This window comes from Colletotrichum lupini, chromosome 4, assembly GCF_023278565.1.
Source record: "Colletotrichum lupini chromosome 4, complete sequence".
In the NCBI taxonomy this organism is placed as follows: domain Eukaryota; kingdom Fungi; phylum Ascomycota; class Sordariomycetes; order Glomerellales; family Glomerellaceae; genus Colletotrichum; species Colletotrichum lupini.
This window is the reverse complement of record NC_064677.1, coordinates 4,899,245-4,916,948: the sequence shown is the minus strand read 5'-3', so window position 1 is coordinate 4,916,948 and position 17,704 is coordinate 4,899,245. Positions and strand designations below refer to the sequence as shown.

General features: G+C 54.1%; 5 protein-coding genes across 5 annotated transcripts; 3 read left to right on the top strand and 2 right to left on the bottom strand.

Moving 5' to 3' along the window:
• Positions 1-999: 999 nt before the first annotated feature.
• Positions 1,000-1,500, top strand: CLUP02_08573 (uncharacterized protein; the record flags this gene model as incomplete). Its single annotated transcript, XM_049287561.1, has 1 exon — positions 1,000-1,500. One exon carries the CDS (start codon positions 1,000-1,002, stop codon positions 1,498-1,500), a length of 501 nt encoding a protein of 166 aa, XP_049144704.1.
• Positions 1,501-1,960: 460 nt separating this feature from the next.
• On the top strand, positions 1,961-6,659 carry CLUP02_08572 (uncharacterized protein; the record flags this gene model as incomplete). The annotated part of the gene is made up of 25 exons (XM_049287560.1): positions 1,961-2,055; positions 2,114-2,201; positions 2,259-2,471; positions 2,523-2,551; positions 2,603-2,678; positions 2,761-3,078; positions 3,164-3,189; positions 3,217-3,230; positions 3,281-3,496; positions 3,547-3,699; positions 3,755-3,838; positions 3,896-4,069; positions 4,127-4,199; positions 4,247-4,325; positions 4,383-4,516; positions 4,550-4,743; positions 4,854-4,867; positions 4,933-5,094; positions 5,144-5,206; positions 5,287-5,605; positions 5,676-5,877; positions 5,931-5,992; positions 6,093-6,201; positions 6,274-6,423; positions 6,512-6,659. The coding sequence occupies 25 exons, from the start codon at positions 1,961-1,963 to the stop codon at positions 6,657-6,659; spliced, it is 3,195 nt and encodes a 1,064-aa protein (XP_049144703.1).
• A 398-nt stretch (positions 6,660-7,057) lies between these two features.
• Positions 7,058-11,927, bottom strand: CLUP02_08571 (uncharacterized protein; the record flags this gene model as incomplete). The annotated part of the gene is made up of 2 exons (XM_049287559.1): positions 7,058-11,719; positions 11,889-11,927. The coding sequence occupies 2 exons, from the start codon at positions 11,925-11,927 to the stop codon at positions 7,058-7,060; spliced, it is 4,701 nt and encodes a 1,566-aa protein (XP_049144702.1).
• A 2,108-nt stretch (positions 11,928-14,035) lies between these two features.
• Positions 14,036-14,331, top strand: CLUP02_08570 (uncharacterized protein; the record flags this gene model as incomplete). Its single annotated transcript, XM_049287558.1, has 2 exons — positions 14,036-14,232; positions 14,295-14,331. The coding sequence occupies 2 exons, from the start codon at positions 14,036-14,038 to the stop codon at positions 14,329-14,331; spliced, it is 234 nt and encodes a 77-aa protein (XP_049144701.1).
• Positions 14,332-15,427: 1,096 nt separating this feature from the next.
• CLUP02_08569 (uncharacterized protein) lies at positions 15,428-17,567 on the bottom strand (the record flags this gene model as incomplete). The annotated part of the gene is made up of 2 exons (XM_049287557.1): positions 15,428-16,464; positions 16,643-17,567. The coding sequence occupies 2 exons, from the start codon at positions 17,565-17,567 to the stop codon at positions 15,428-15,430; spliced, it is 1,962 nt and encodes a 653-aa protein (XP_049144700.1).
• Between the last annotated feature and the right edge of the window lie 137 nt (positions 17,568-17,704).

The window sequence follows — 17,704 nt, the reverse complement described above, 5'->3', positions numbered from 1 at the left end:
AGGAGAACTTTGCCAGGAAGCTAGGTCGACAGACAGAGGGAGCCACACGTATCGAATTCGTGTTCTCGGGGCAGCCCAATGGACTGTTTGTTCCGAGCAGAGCAACTGTGAGTCTATGGTCTAGGTCTCTGGCGAGCGTCAAGGCGTTTGTCTTGTTTTGTTGTTGATGCCGAATGAGAGAGAAAGAAATGGCACTGGTTGAGAGAAAGGTCGGAAAGCGGAGGAGGATGAGGGGAGATGGCGTGGATGGAGCACGCGCAAAGAAAAAAATTGGAATGCTTCCGACTCAGATGTGACTTCCAAAGTTGGGAAGGGCCAGTCGGGGGTTAAGGCATGGTAAACGTACCCTGGATGGCTGGAATTACGGTGCCGCGCCTTACATTGCCCTGAGAACAAAAGATAGGCGGACAGGCGGCAGAAGGGGGAAAAGGGGAGAGAAGGGGGCTTGCCAGGGAAGAGAGTCCAAAGACGGAGACGGCGAGGGAAGAAATGGGCCCTGGAAGGGGAACTTGAGAGGCTCTAAGCTCGAGGTACCTGGCCTGACTTGGACCACATTCACAGTCGCAGTGCCACGAGTGCCTATTCAGCGTGTCAGTGTGTGTGTGTGTGTGTGTGTGTGTGTGTGTGTGTGTGTGTGTGTGGGCGGTTCGGGGCCAGTACGGGAGGAGGTGTTATCGTATGTACCTGGCTTGGGGCTAGAATATTTGGTGGTACCAGTATCCGTAAAGTAGTCTATGTACTCCGTACGGGTAGGAGCTAAGGTAGGAAGACTGTCGGAAAGGACGCGTGAGGTGGGTGAGGTGAGGTGCCCTGGCTGGAAGAAAAGTCTGGGTGCCCGCTCTTAGCACTAGTCAAGAACATCAGGCGTCCACGGTTCAGGGCTGTGAGAGTGTGGTTCCCATCCCCCTACAAGTCTCCGTCCGACTCTGCTTGGGCTGGCGCTGGTGCTTGCGATGGCTCCGTCCCGACTGGCTCCTGTTGGGTCTGACACTGGCGGGGATGGGAGGACTAAGAGCAAGGAGGAGAGTGACGAGCTCTTCTCTACTACTCCTATCTACATACTTACTGGGCAAGGTACAGAGACAGGTAGCAAGGCAAAGGGCTTATGGTTCATGGTTTAGTGAGATGCCTCATGTTCTCGACAACTCCCTGCTAAGGTACTGCCAGTTGCAGACTCGGACAACCTGGGCAAAGAGGCGTCTATTGCGTCCATTAAACCCTCGTGGAGCCAGCAGAGCACATGGAAGTCTAAGCTTTAGTGGGCCACAGGAACAGGCACTTCACTCCCAGTCCCCAGGAGCAAGTGAAGTTGGAGTTGGGCACTTAAGCATGGATCAGGACGGAGGGGGTCAAGCAGGAACAGGAACGCTGCATATGGCAAGTGAAGGATTGGCTCTGCATATACCTCACAGTATGTACTTTGCTCAGTTCCAAGTGGAGGCAGTAGTAAAGACAGGACAAGAGATGACTGAGTCTGGGCACTTGCTTTCCATCGAATAAGGTACTTAACATTGGATATTGGACATTGAGCAGAAGGGAAGGGCGCAACTGCCTCGGCACAACCACACAACTCAAAATAACCTCGAGCACGAACAGATGGAGGCACTTCAGACTCCCCTGCCATTGTTTTCGTTCATGCTACTCTCTCGGATGAAATATGAACTGCATGCATGGCCTGGGCCCTGGGCCTATACGGCGCAGAGTGTAGCTTTTTGCGTGCGGAGCCTCTGTTGTACCTGTAGATAGGCTTTGAACTGGAGAGTACTAATATTGGTACCTTGACATATACTTCATATCAACAGCCATTGTAAGATAGTCTTTAAGGGGGCCGAGACACTGCGACTGGACTCACTGGCGGGGGTCTTTTTTTTTTTTTTTTTTTTTTTTTTTAGACGAGGTGACAGGCAGCGGGACATTACCTGCATGCTGGGATTTTTCTGTGATTTCCCAAGTGGACTCGATGGTTGATTGCTATTCCCCCCTTGTTCCATTTTCTTCTGTGGAAATACCGTTTGGAAAAAGTGTCACTGGGTATAGATACCTCATACTGTATCGGTACGGACGATGCTCTAGGTCCTCGTAGAACCCGGTACAACTGCTGGGAGGGGTGCAGGGCGAGGTGGGAAAACGGCAAAACGGGAACAAACGGCGCATTCCAGTACACTTCAACCCACCTCAACCCAAGGTACCTTGATCTTGAGGTAGAGGTAAGGTCGGTGAAAGACCGCCACCGAGGGATGTGCACTGATGGAGCATAGGGATGTAAAGATAAGCTACACGAGGCTCCTTACGCACCATTCAGGTGTGACTTGGGCCTGCTCCGTATGCTCCTACTGACTGCTGTCCATGGGCTGTTGCTTCTCTGTGTGTACGAAGTATGTCTGTCCGTCGTCCGCCTTCCTACCTTAGTTCACGGCCTCACCGTCGTAGATGGAGGTTACCTGACGTTAGTTCCGTTCCGCAATCAAGGTGTCCGTAGGTACCCAAGGTAGGGAGGGTCCTCAGCACATTGGGTACTTGAGCTTGTGTCAACTTTTGCCGGCGGTGCAGTGTGAGAAAACCTTCACCAAAAGTACCTCCTCGAAACAGCAACCACAACCAGAGCAACCACCACAGTTACCAGCACCTCCCTTTTCTGCATGTGCTTTTCTCTCCTCTCCCTCTCCCCTTCTCCTCTTGTCCGCACTTCATGCGCGTTCAAGAGCTTAAAAAAGTCGACACATCAACATCAGGGATCGGGCACATGCCTCGGTCCATCAGGCTCTAGACCAAGACATCTGTTTCTCTATCAACTTCTCCATCTGCCATCCACGAGATCACATATCTCATCGTCTTCGGGCCCACCCATGTTTCCGCCGCACACCCGCCTGTGACGAGACTGGGACCGTCTGCACCGTCCCGACTACGACCAGCAACCTGCGCCTGTTTTATTTCCGTCAAGCTGCTTGGACCGCACACACCCAGTCTCGTCTCCCCAGCAAGTACTGGCGACGCAGCTTGGCCACTGTATCCGTACAAGAGCGATCTGGACGGCATTACTGCGTATGGACAGTATCGGACACGGCCTTCGATAACCACGTTTCCGGCGACTGGCAGATGATATTCACGAGGCGCCATCTGAGCGACCTCGCCCTCACTGCGAGGCAACACTCACCGGACACAGCTCGCCACCATAATCCATCACTTTGAGTGACGAACCGACTAGACATGCAGCAGTCACCTTACAGTGTGTATTGAGCTCTCTTGACACCTACTGTCCACAAATACACCCTCGTAGTAGGGCACTGGCGCATCGCACCGGGATTAAACCGCGAAAATAACCCCAGCAAGGATGCGGCCCCCACGTCCCCAGAAAATGGCGTTCTAGAACAAATTGGTGTGTGCCTTGGCTTGGTGAGTTGGTCCGTCTCTGGTGGTGTTCGCCCCTGGGAGTTGGGAACCGGCAACCATCCACCTGCCACACCCAAACCCCAGCCCTGGCCCAGCTTAATTGCCAGTTGCGCTACTCATTGATTGCCTGTTCTCTAATTCTGAATTGACAGATAGGAACCGGCCGAGTCCAACAGCCATTCGTGCGGGTGTCACAAGAGCCCCAAAATCACCCCCTGGCCACGGCCTTTTACGGCTTGCGACAGCCAGGCAGAAAGAGAGACGATGCTTACGGATACCTTGGCCCGGGACGGAGGTCGACATGCTGGTGTCGGTGATTTGGGGGCTATGTATCCGTAGCACTGCCCTGAATGTGCTGTCTCAGCTGCGTCTTCCGGTCAACCTTCCATCCCGAAGCAAGCCCGCCGGCCATCTTGTTGGGACGATTTCCGGCCGCCGTCTCGATTTGGTGTGCCTCACTTGGCTTTCTATACCCTGTATCCCAGTCTGCCAGGGCATTGACAAGGGACGATTATCCCCAGCAAAGTTACCATAGAGCTGTCTGGTGCCACAGCAATCCATCATTTCGGTCGCGTGCGAGCCGGCGCATCTCCCACTGGTCCAAACCTCGCGCTGGCCGAGACAATGTGCACCAAACTCCAGGGTATCAGTCATGGTTCTTCGACGTTTGAGGCGAACCGTTCACCGATAAGTCCTCGGTATTCTCACCGCTCGCTACCTTGTCATCAGCCATGAGTCGATATTTCTGACAACTGGCGGGACTCTGGAGCGGCTTCCGGCGCAAGGTCCATCTTTGCGGAGGATCGAAAGTGTGTAGGTGACAAAGGGGAGAGAAGTGAAAAAAAATCGTCTGCAGCGAGCTCCATTCGCCCGCATTTTGGGCCTCTCTGCGAAAATTCAATTACCAGACTACATATGCAAAAAGACTTGTCGTGGTAAGCACTTTGCAGCCCCTTATTGTGCCTCGCTGCCCGAGTAGCTAAGACAAAAAGTCTGGGGAACCAATATCGGACCGGGCAGCTTGCTTTTCCCGACCTCGCGGTCCCGTTCCGTTCCCCAACTTCCCCTTGTCCCCGTGGTCTTCTGATCTCATTCAATGCGGGGGAGCATCCGAGAACCACGTCGTGTGACCAGGTGCCGCGACCTTGCGACACCACAGCTCCTCCCCAGAACAACCATACATGGAGCCATTGGCTAATCACTTGATGAAGAGTCCGAACACAACCGCCAGCCGCTGCTACTTTCGGGGGAGTGGAAACGCTGTTCCCGTCTCACTCACACGCGACACCATGGTGGAGGACGAAGATCACTTCTTCTGTCGCCTCATTTCCCCGTCTGGCAAGCCCATCCCATGTTGGTCGTTTCGTGGGAAGACATTGACCCAGCCAAAGACGAACTTTTGCACCACCGAATGAGGTAAAAAATGACAACAGCCGAAGTTCCCTGACACCATTGTCAAATAGTAGCATTGCGCTACGTAACGCTAACGAAGTCGAATTTCGACACGCCCGCCTGATGCAGGCACAGCGTTGGGACACATAGTCTCTTTTCTCCGCCTTTTTCCAGCCGACGGACGATACGCGATGGCATGAAAGGCCAAGTCAACTTCGTAGTCAGGCGGGCCCCATTCAACGACGTGTAGTTGAGTGGGACGATGGTTTAAATCACTGCGCCAATGACTACTCCCGAAGCCGCTCACCGACTGTAAAGCTAACACTTCACCGATGAGGGGGGTGAGCCATGAATCGTCAAGGCCCGCTTGGACTCTGGGGTATCGTCCGCCATGACGTTGTTTGGATTCCTTCTCGAAGCACTCGTCTGACAGGGGGAACGGACGGGGGTTTAGGGCGATGGAAATGTCACAATGCTATTGTGCGCAGCAATCTCTCTCGCAAGCGCGAGCCCCCGAAGGCCGTTGATGACGGACCGTTTTCTAGCGCGTCTGTCAAGAACGGTCTTCTCTTCATGGCCCATGGGGAAATAAAGGTCCCAGGCAGCTACGGATGTCTTTGCTTCTGGTTGGGAACTTTGGGCTCGGCTTCCTCAGTAGGGACCGAGTCCGCAACGTACCTTTTGTGCGTTCCGGATCGATCGACGCACCACCGGCAAGTGTCTTCGGGAAGGGGGAGAGGCGAGGAGGAAGATGAGCCGAACAAGTGCTTTGCATCCTCGGCTTCTCGAATGCCACTTGCCTCGTGGGAGATTCTTTTCCCAGGTGGGCTCTCTCCCGAAGCTCTCGCTCTCTGCCGAAGTTCTCGGACGGGTGTCAGCTGAGCAGTTGGCAGAGCGGAGAGGACCTGAGTCTTACGCTCTACGACCGAGGAGATGGAGGGGCACCCGTAAGATTGAGAAAGGTCCACGCTCGACGCTGAGGTCGCAGTTCCTACGGCCGAGGCATCGTGGTAGGAGGGTGGGTGTGAGCTCCAAACTCAGCTCTTCCGCTTGGACCTCGGGGGAAAGGAGGCAGAAGACTGACCAACGAGAACGGTGAGACTTGGACTAATGGCCGTTTACCACATGGATAGCTGCCATCTAGGCAGTACTGCTAAGATCCCGTTTCTTCGCTCTCTTGTTACTCTTTTGGAATTCGAGTTCAAGTCAGGTTGGGGAAAGGGAAAGATAACATGACCGAAACACCAGGAGTCATCGAATTCCAACATCACGTCTGGGAATCTAGTACGCCGGATCTTTCCTCATTCCAGTGAAGGGACTGTGGAGTAGAACCTGGCCTGCTATTTTCCCCTTGGATATTGAGACACCAATATTTATCGATACATCATGCAAACTCTCATCCATACTTGACGAAGATGCGTCGCCGCCAGGAACGGGGGCTGGGGAGGCATCCGATTTCTTATTTCCAACTAGATGACAACACCTAGGTAGCTCTCGTGTGGACTTGGGCGGAAGTGCCATTGACTTGATGTTGAATATGTTTCCGTTGGCATTCAACTCGGGGGTGTTCGTCATAACACCCCTCATCACAGCACGTTACGTGGAACAAAACGGATCACCGCCTCCAGACAAGATCATGTTGTGATGAGAAAACACACATCTCTGCATTCGAACCATATCCCGTAATTACTGTTTGGTATCATAATAGACAAAAAAAACTACCAAAAAGAAATCAAGTCCCCGGTGCTTGTACATATCCCGTTCTCTTCCACCCTCGTTTCGTTGCCATCGAGTGGTATGTGTGTGGTACTCCTCCTCCCCGTGTCTCCAAATCATGTTTTCCATCGTCCTTGAAGAAGAGAACTCGCTTCTCATAAAGCGGCGCTCTTCTCATACGCGTACAAATAATGAAAGAAAAGTAAAGGTTTGTTGCAAGTGTGTGTTGTAACATGCGTGTCTGTCGTGGTACGGAAGCAGCAGTTGGTTGACTCCTTTTTTTGCACATGCTCTATGCCAGAAGCCTCCTTCAAAACGCCCGCTCCCACTTGTGACTTTTGAATGTAAGAAAAAAAGAGTGAGCAAGCCAGTCCGCTTCTTGGGGTAGACGAGCTGGGTCATTATTAAGTTAAAGTGAAAGGTGCTGAGCGACCAAACTTTCTTTGGGGGTCGTATGCCAAAAAAGGGGAAAATTTCAACAAAATTGAGAATGAGGGCCTAGGTGACGGCCAGTGTAAGTAGTGTTGGGGCGGCCGAGTTAATAGCATACCCCAGACGACTAGTCATCAAGCTTGAACATCCGCCTGAGCGTGCCAAACTTCTTCTTCTTCTTGCCCGAGGGATCCAACTGGACGCTCACTTGGTCTTCTTGGTACCCTGAGGTAAGTACCTGGTTGGTGCTCCTGCGCTTCATGAACGTCGGCCTGGACGCGTCCACAGGCTTGTTGTTATCAGCCGTCATCGGCCGCTTTTCATCGTCAAAGTTCTCCTCGACGAGCGGCCAATTCTCCATGGGTAGCTTCTGGAGCTTCGACCCATTTGTGCCACGCAGAGCCGAGATTTCCGAGGCGCTGCGCTCGAGTTTTGTATCCATCCTGGCACCGCTCTCGGCGGCGGCGGGTCGAGAGATCTTCCCGGCATCAGAATCCTTTCTGCGCCGAAGGATAGAGAGGAAGCTGCCTCTGCGTTCGTGGTTCGGTCTGGTACTAACAGCAGGAGCTGTGGATGACTCTGTAAGCCCTCCACGAGGAGATCCGGAAGGCGGCAAACCCTGGCCGTCCGATTGAGACTTCACCAGGCGGCCGCTAGCGCCAGAAACCTTCCTCGGAGATAATTTAGGCTTCTGCAAAACAGGCGGCGGTGGCGCCTCCTCGTCACTGCTGTCAGGCAGGTCGGGAGAATCTTCTGCCTTTTCGTCGTATCGCGGAGGAGGAACCTTCATTGCAGCCGCCGCAGCAGAGCTTGATGCGCGCATACTCTTGGGCATGTTGTGTGGCGCGGGTGCAGGCGCTGTCTTTTCATCTTCGTCACTAGAGTCGACAAATCGGCTGCGGAATCCAGAAGGCCCAGCATCTTCTTCGTCGCTGGAGTCGCCAAAGCGGCTCTTTCCAGGTTTTCCAGTCACCTTCTTAGAAGATGACTTACCGAAAGACGGCAAGCGCATGCGACGCGTGCTTCCGTCGCTCGAATCACTCCGCAGCGTGCCTCGCATAGTTGTACGATTGCCCATACTGATCGGTGGCTGAGACGGCGATGCAGGTGGAGACATTGACCGGAGGCTGAAGCGCGAGTTCCTACCAGCTGCGGCCGGCTCGACCTCTCCGTTAGATCGCATCGATTTTCGGAAGCCAAATCCTTCCTGCTTCGGTCGAGACCGTCGGAAACTGGTCTCGCTGGAATCGGACCCGCGTCGACGAGGTGTCGACTGCATTGCTGCCTGCATAGCTTTCGCCATCTCTACGCTGGACATGTTGCTGTCCATAGAAAGGTGCTTGGAGCGAACATCCTGACTGGCCAGTGTTGCCGAGTTTGCTCGTTGCTGGGGAGCAGGCCCTGATTGAGATGAGCCGTTCTGTCTCATAGACTTTCTCATACCTCCAGCAGCCGCAGCTTGTGCTTGATGAGAGCTTTGAGGAGCCTGATTGTCCGATCGCATCGACTTTCGCATGCCAGAATTCGTGGCGGCGGACGGCTGAGTCGGTGTACCACGCATTGTCTTCTGGAGTCTGCCATTAGCTGGCGCAGCCTCTTGACCCTGCCGTCCTCGCATAGTCTTCCGAATAGCGATTGGAGGCTCTGCTTCATCTTCTTCATTGGGGGCTCTCGTTCCAGGCTGAATTTGGTAAACGCGCTCGGGGTTGATAGAGGCCTGCTGTTGTTCAACTGGGTCGCTCTTGCGAACAGACTTCTTCCTCTTGGGTTTCACGGGCTGGATGACCTCTTCGAGATCGCCTTCGGCCCCAGCTTCCTCCAACGCCTCTTGCTCAAGTTGCTTTCGCTTGTCGCTTGTCAGTCCCTTCCAGTAGAGCTTAGCCTTCTCCCACTCGTCCTCTGGTTGCTGCGAGCTGCTTGACACCTGTGAAACCTCAGGCGCGTGGTGTGCTCCCGAGACATCAGCGTCACGAGCAGTCTCCTGATGCGAGTCTGCCAGAGCTTTCTGGTAGAGCTTCTGAGAAACCTTGTCAGAAACAGGTGATGCGACGACGGCATCGAGAGACATGAATCCATCGCCGTCGATATCTGATAGATCTTCGTATGCGTCACTGTAGATGCTATCTCCTTCGGACGCAGATTCGTCGGTGGGAACAGAGTGAGGAATAGCCTCTACGGGTGCCTTGACTGTGCCATTGGACACTGCAGTCGTTGTCGGCTGATCAAGCTTTGTCACATCTGTACGAGGCACAGCGCGGGCATGCACAACGTTGTCTTCGCTGTCGTCATTCGGGAAGCCTCCCGGTACGTCAAAGTAACTTGGACCTGACTGGCTGGCCGGACCGTTGGTGGCTGCCTCTCTGGGAGTCGGTGTCGGCTGAATGACGGAGATGGAAGGGACGAAGTCTTCTTGCCGTTCAGCGTGATTCCCATGAACAAGATCTGTCAGATATTGTGGCTGGTCGAGCAATTCAGGATGGTCGGCAATGATCTCTTCCTTGACTTGAGCAGGAGGCAACGTTGGCGCGGGCTCCTGGATAACCTCTGAATCTTGGAAAACCTCCGTCTCATCTTCGTCTTCAGAACTCGTGCTGCTGGGCGAATAATAGCCGCTCCCTTCCATCGACGTGACCACGGGCGGCAAGGGCTCTCTGAATCTCGATATGTTTGCAGGGTTCCTAGCCGTCTGCTCTTGAAGATGAAGAATCGAGCCAACATTGTGGTCGCTGGACTGACCAAGTGGGATCGACCGGTCTGGCGTGCGTTCCGGGGTATCTGGACCAGATGTCGTCGGCGATTCAGTGGGCCGGACAAGTGGCCGCTCCTCTTCACTGTCCCGCGGCATCTTCTCACGGACGCTGCCGAATGTGGGCAGAGCCGGTCGCGGCTGCATAACCTCGTCTTCATCGAGGGCAACCGCATCTTTCTTCCGGCTTCTACCCAGGTGGTTGTACCAATGTCTCTTCGTGTTTTGAGGACTCAGAGGAAGAGGTGGGTCCAGCTCGGACTTTGCAGCAGATTGTCCTACGACTTTGGTGTTCTCATCGTCAAAGCTGACCCGTACGCTCTTTTTACGCGGCATCGGCGCCTCAACTGCGGTGGTCTCACTACCAAAACGGCTTGGGCCGGACGCTTCAGAGCCCTCGTCTGACGGTGAGGCACCACGAGATGGACTAACTGAGTGTTTCATGGCAGACTTTCGAGGAGAGACGGATCGCGGAGGAGGCTCGTGCCTGATGGCTAGTTGATCTGCGCCTAACGCGAAGCGGGCTGATCTTGCAGGACTGCTTGAGTGCGCACGTCCATTCCTGATACTGCCATGCTGCTTAAGCTGTGGAGGGCTGGGTTGCCTTTGAGACGACATCTGTGCTGGAGCTTCGACAGCTGTGCTTTCGGATGACAGCGTTGGTTGCTTCGCAGGCGCTGAGGACCTCGCGGGTACTGCATCAAGAACATCAGAAACATCGTGGTGCATTGCCAATTGCTCGGCTTCGGCCTCGTACGAGTCCTCAAAGTCGTCCTCGGATTCCTCCTTCACCATAGAAGGCTTCCTTCCTAATATGGGAGCGCCTTGGCGGGGTTCCGAATGCGGTAGAATCGTAGCACCATCACTTTTACGTACATCCTGCACAATCGGCTGCTCTACCTCGGGTTGGGTTGCCGGTTGCGCGTAAGCTGGTTCAGGTCCACGTTGAGAAGGCTGTTTGGTGGTTTCGACAGGTGATAGAGACGGTTGCTGGTGCGTCGGCACAGTCTTCGGCGGCATAGTCCTCTCGGCTTGAAAATGCTTTTGTTGCTCAGGTGCGCCGGTAGGAACCCGAACTTGCGGTTGTTGCTTCTGGGCTGGTGCCGGTGCCGGTACGGGCGTGGGGGTGGGGGTGGGCGAAGACTCATCAGTTGGTACCGCAGTGCCTTGCGCTCTACCCATTGTACCTTTGGCCAAGTGGGAACCACTTCTGGACAGTTCTTGCTGGTGTTTTGACTTCTTGACGGGTTTCTCAGCAGCATCCCGAACTTTCTGTTCGCTTACCAGCAGGTTCACCCTAGGAACCATCCTCCTTGAATTGGGGTCATAAACAAGTGATTGGGTTTCCGACGCCGTCGTGTTGCGCGACGCTGCTGATTCTGTTCGGCGGGGTGAGACAAATCGCTGGCTACTTGTCATTGACATGCTCTCGACGGTTGGTGATGCCGGGGGCGATGCGCCTGGCACCCTCGGATATGAAAAGTTTATAGAAGAAGTTGGGCTTACAGCTCCCGGGCGAGATTCTGGAGAGGCGACGCGCATTTGGGCATCCGACGTTCTCACGTTGGCCAAGTTGCCCTCGTGTGCGGCGCCAAACCACGATCCGGCGCCATCTTGTTTCTTCTGACTCGCTACGCGGAACGGCTGCATCTGTAGACTCGTCGACCTTTTGTGGGAGGAGCTCTGGCTCGTGATGGATCGTACGTCGTCCGGGATGTTCGGGACCGGGGGCGCATCGGCGGCAGCAGCGACTGGTGTTCGGTGTGGTGAAGGTGAGCGGAAGGTGCGTTCCGTCATGGAGCTCTGGCTAGGCGATCGATGCAGGTCCCGTTGAAAATCCTGGCTTCGCTGCGACGAGACCGATCGACTACGCCTTTGTGTTCGCTTTGTTTGTACTTCGGCTACGTTGATGGGCGTCGTAGGTCGTGATCGCAAAGCGGCGGCGGCGGCGGCAGATGACAGAGACGAGCTGGATGCGCGTCGCGCGAATGCTGAGGCAGCTGCGGTAGCAGCATTAGGATTTGCGGTTGCGGCGGTCAATGGCTAGATGGCAACAGGATCAGTTGTGAACCGCAGACTCCGAGCAGGAAGGTAGCGCAAGTCGCATGGGAGCAAATGCTCTTGGTGGTGGTGAAGAACAAACATGCAGCAAGCCGGTGCGGTGAGAAAACTATAAAGCTGAAAAGCATCAGTCGGCACAATGACGACATACCTGATTGGCCTGACGGTGCCTTCGCGAACCTCCAAACATGTTTGCTTTGGGTTCGGGAATATCGATCAAGGGCGCATGGCCTGAGATGGTTTCGTAGCAGGTTGCATGGGATTAAAGGTGTAGTAGGAGAAAAACGGAAGCGCAGGAAGAAAAGTAAGTAGAAAGAAAAAGGTAGACTGAGGAACAAAGGCCACAGGGTGTGGTGGGAGGGGGGAGATAGCTTGGATGACTCTGGAGAGTTGAAGTTTGTCCTGGGGAGGCCGAGACATAGAGAAAGAGAGGGCGTAGGGTGGTGGTGTTGGTGGACGTCTGCGCCTTTGAGTAGTGATGTTCTGGGGGCGAGCTGGGGTGGGAGATGTGGTGGATTAGAGGGATGGACGTGGATGGGACGGGATGCGATGGGATGATGACGGAAGAGGTGAGTCGGGTTCGGTCACGATGGGGGTGGGAGGGGCCCCTGCTCTGTGCGCCGCTTTCATTTCACGTTTTTTTCGCTCCCATTCCATTCCTGTCAGTACATTATCCACTCATTATTACCTATCCGTACATACTACGTACAGAGAGAGTAAGGTACCTACGGATACAGAATGACAGCAGAACGCGACGCAGAGGCAGCGAGCGACCTGCACCTAACCGCTGCTGGCTGGAGGCTTCTTCTTTCTGCTGGAATCACCCTTGTTTCGGCTCTGCCGCTTTTCTGCTTTGGGACGACGCCATGCCGGGTCTGGCCCAAGTGTCTCAAAGCAAGAGGGTGCCAATCCGACGGGCCCTGCTGCTTAAAATTCAGATGCCCATGCCCATGTCGAGCTGGCCTGGCGCTGGGCAGCAGCAATGCAGCGGGGTTGGGAGCTGTTGCTTCCTTCGCTCGCGGTGCTGGCAGTTCCTTCCCTCGCGGTGCTGGCTACTGTACCTATCTACACAGTTAGGTACTTACCGAGGGCGATCTACTACGACGTTTTTGTGACAGCTTCGATGACCTGGCGACCCTGTGTCTCCCAGGCATTGGTCCACTTCCATCCGAGAAAAGGCAAGACTCAAGCAAAACTTCGGCCCAAGATGATGCCACTTGGGGGGTTGGATGCTGGGAAATACCAACAATGCCGTCGTCATCAAAACACAGCTCACACAGCCGAAAACTGTCCCGTCACCGGTATACCTACTATACCCAAGTACAGAGATACCGCGCCAGTTATCACAACTACTTACCCAGTGTCGCAATGGACTCATGGAACACGCATCAATCTGGGACGTCCATCTGTTTCCATTGTCCCCTTGTCCAACCCCCGACGATCCATCCATCGTGTCTGAGAAGTCTACCCAGAAGTCTCACGTCTTTGAAGGCACAGGTCCTACCGAACGAACTAATCGAGTCTCGGCTGTTGTGGTGAGGCAGCCACGGCAGCCAACCGAGGAACCGGTCTTCTTCTTGTCTTTCGCAATCCAAAAGCCCTTTCCCAGTGTTCCGTGGTTCCCATGAGCTATGGTCCCCATAGAGGCGGCTCAGCCAATGGCAGGAAGTACTACCAGCACCACCGCCGCCTGTGGGTGTACATACCAGACTATGTACACGACCACATCCACCGACGGATACGTCAAAGTTCCAGAGTGCCGAACCTCATGTGGAGTGGAGTTGCTGATCGACGTCCTCGCAGAACCTTGAGCCTGGGGGGGGGCTTGCGTTGCGGTGCGGTGGGTGGATGGGACAGGGTTGTTTCAGGCCTGGCCCGACTGACAGCGAAGCTTTTCCAGTTCTCTCTTCTCTGCTCTGTTCAGTCTCCAGCTCCCTCCCGAACCTCCGTGATCCACCCCTGGCCTGTTTCCTAGTGGACTCTGGGTGTTATGATTTGGAACTCTCCGGCGCAATCCCGCCGACGGCTTGCGCGGAAACGGCTTTAGCGGATGGTGGGAAGCTTGATTTCAGATCTTGTCTGTTCTCATTCTCCCTGGTTTACGTTGGACGCGCTGCCCTGATTGAGGCTTTGCGATAGTTGAACGTGTTCTCAAATGTCGAAAGAGAAGATACTTAATGACACCAATGCGATTCGGAGTGACTCTCCGAAGATGCCCCTCCGACGACCCCAATAACACCCACTACCGACAGCTCCATCGCCCCCCAGAGAATAACACATCATCAGCCTCCAGGGTCTATGCATGCTCCCTCAAGCCGCAATGATCTGCCACGCAGGGAAACGGAAAGAAACGAAAAAGAAATCAAAAAAAATCTCCTCAACCGTCGACGCAGTCCCAGCTCCCAGAAGAGCCAAACATTCCCCAGGCGGATAGCGCGGTCAGAGCCCTCCACGGTAGCGTCGGGATCCGGTCTTTTACGCTGCGACATCCGCCGGTAGGCCAAGCCATCTCTGTTCTACTTCCCACCTCACGACAAAAGTTCTAAATATGAAAGAGCCCAAAAACAGATATGGAAATCATTGTTTTGGGATAGTCTCCGATGCTTCAAAATCTCCATGTCACTCGCTTACCAATTCACCTCTCCTTGGTTCGTGAGGAAACAAAGGCCAAGCTGCAACCCAAGCAACATGAGTGAGGCGGACTAGGAGCAGCTGGAAAACTCCGAATAATGACGGAGACATGGTCTGAAGGAGCTGCTTAGTGAGGCAATGTTCTGCAATCAATGAGTCGTTAGCTTTAGGGTCGCGATGGAGGAGGCTAGACCTACCGCTAGTACAACCTTAGTCAGTGCAGACATCCGTGACGTCATACCTCGAGGGTGCATCGAGCTACGGGTCTTTCCAATGAACCTTGTGCCTGAGGTGGTGAAAGTTCATCAAAAATACCCTTAAACATCGTTCGGTAGAGAAAGTCACAAACAACAAGAGGAAATTCAGGTAAGGGTGGTCAATTCTGCTGGGGAAGACTTGATGTAGTCTAGGGGCAAGGCGTGTGTGTATGTATTTTTGACAAGTAACCTTCACGAGGCGTTTGACAACCTCCCGTCTCCCTTTCCTGAGCCTCAAAAGTCTAGACCTGGCTGGACCAATATCCATCCTGACCCGCTGATTAAAGTTCAAAGCCTCCTTCAACAGCTTTCCAAATGGACAACAGAACGAGCTTGATTCTGAGCTCGACGGTCTGTTGGAAGGCATGGGCAATGCTTGGTGCGTTCCATCATCGTGGCATAGAACTCGAACTCTCTGAGACGAGTATTGCCTTGTTTTTTTTCTGGTATTTTCGGTTGTTAACTTCAATTGCTGAAAATGGTGGTCGCTAGGCATAGTAACATTTTGATGATGAGGGCGTATTCCAAAGGGTGGCTGAAAGGCGCCTTTGTCCAAACCCAAGTTGATGGGTCATGATACTTCCAATATCATCAAGCAATGTCCAAGTAGGTTGGTGCTTCCTTCACTTGCCAGCCAACCGACCAATGATCAGCCTCCGATGCTGAGACCTGTGAGGCCAATGCTGTGTTGTTGTATTGATGCGATAACGGGTATAATGAAGTATGGGTAAGTGAAAGAGACCACGTGCGGTCACCAAAATCACAGTGCTGTGCACCCCAGGAAGCCCGCGAGTGGACCTCTTCAGTCAACTGCCTCGCCGGGGTCATCCACCTCATTCTGGTCTCCGCCGCAATCGCTGCAGGTTGTATGTGGGCAAGTACACTCTTGGTCTGGGTCGTCGCTGAGCAACATCGGCGGGTCGTCTTGAGAGTATGTATCTTCAAAGTCTTCGTCGTTGTGGTAGTTGCCATTCGGATAATCGTCAAGATAGTCATCGCCGGGACTGGAGGTGCTCTCATCGGGGCCCATAGGAGCATGGGCGCCTTGGTCCTCGGTGTGGTTATGAGATGGTGTTGTCTTGGCGGGGGACTTGGCTTGCTTCCTGGCCTTTCTGCCCTTGGTTTTGGCCTTCTCCAAAAGTCGCTTCCGCTCTGACTCCTTCTCGCGGGCTTTCTTGTCCTTGATCTCGTATTGCCGAATCAAGGCATAAGGAGGCGAGCCAAAGATTCTCTCGTACTCGCAAAATTCGCAAATCCACATATCCTCAAGCTTGGGTGGATTTTTGTAGTATTTCTCCTCGGCTTCCTGACGACGTGACTTGGCTGCGTTACGCAATTCCTTCTCAGCAAGCTGACGCCGCTTCTTCTTTGACATGGCCCGAGGAGCCTTCTTGCCAGCAGGCGCAGGATCGCCTGAGCCAGTTTCCGTGCCGGCGGCATCTGGCGTAGTCTGTGTCGCCATCGAGGCGTGCCTGGGTTGTCTGGGGTATCCGGGGTGGGAGATCGCAGGATCAGTTCCGGGCCAGTGAGGCTTTGGAACTGGGGAGTCGCAAGTGAAGGTGAATTGAGTGGCAGTGGGGCTAGATTTGACGCTGGAGGATTGCTGATGGAGGAGGCTCACGTTTTCCTGACCCGGAGCTGAGTGGACCTTTTCTGCATTCGCAATGGCACTCGAAATGATGCCGGGATGTTCGTCTGTAGATGTAAGAATTAGCGGCGCATCCCAGAAACGCAGCGTTGCGATAAATACGCAAAACAATGCGGATGCTGTGATCGCTGTGGGAAAGGTCGAGGTGAAGGAGCTGAGAAGCTGGTGTTTGTACTCCAGGGCGTGGATGCCTGCGTTTGGAATCAAAGGGTGCAGGAGCAATCTACTGTGAGGTGCAGCTGCCGCCTTCCCTTTCATTCAACAGCAACCAACCCAGCCACCAAGCACTACAGCATCCCATCAGGCGTCTTTCGCCTCTCCCATCTGGTTTCCGTCTTTAATACACAGGGATCAGATCTTCACACTTACTTGGCGTTGCCCATTGAGGCGGCCGGATCTTGGCTCCTCTGCCCACCCAGTTGTTTGTTGCGTCAGATAGAGCCCTAAGTGGACTTCTGCCATTTCTTGATCTTCCAAATCTGCCTCGTCCTGGTCCTGAGATGCCTTGATTGTTTCCAACAAAACTTCCAGCGCCATAGTATGACGGCGATATCGATCCAGCGAGTTCACCATGGTCGTTTGACGGAGACATGACTGTTGATACACCTATAGAGTTGATATCACCCATGGAGTGCACACCAGATAGTGTCGAGTCTCCAGCAGTCGGAATCTTCCTCTTCTTCTTGTTATTGGTGTTCTCGAACGATTCGTACCCATCTGCTGAGGATGTTGTCGAAGGTGGCGGCTGAGGACTGGGGTGCTTGGAGTGTTCCGGTTTCGGAGGCTTCGTTGAGACGCGGTTGAGTATCTCTGGATGTGAACGCCGAACCACTTTGCTGCTGCTCAGGGCTAATTCCTCCTCGTCACTCTCTCCAATCGCTGGTGTTCCTCGGGTTGCTCCTCCATACCCTCCATTACCTCGACTCGCACCGTTCAAGCCTCCTGCCCTGAAGGGCATCTCATCTCGCACGATATTTGGGTAGTAGAACAGAGGACTACTGTTGTGGTTTGCAGGGGGGTAGTCGATGGAGTCCGCCACCTCGGGAGAGAGGCGTTCCCTCAAGCGACGCTTCGGCAAAGGACGAATCGGTCTCTGGGGGAATAGAGAGGAAACGCTTTCGGGAGACATTGTTCGATTATGACCTGCTTCCGCATAAGAACCATCGAGGTTAGCAAGCTTCTCGGTCGAATGGTAAAGCCTCAGGCCGGTGAGTTTCAAAGGCGCATGACCTGTGCAGTCGGCCGCCACAGCCAGCTCCAGAGTCTCGAGCGCCGGCGAAGCAGCGCCTGACATTCGCCGGAGGGTTATAGTGGCAGCATCCTTCGAAAGCAGTGGTCGAGAAGGTGGGTATGGCAAGGTGGTGGCGGGAGTTGAACTTGGAGAAGAGCGACGCATACCCATAACACCTCATGCTACAAGCCATGCAAGGC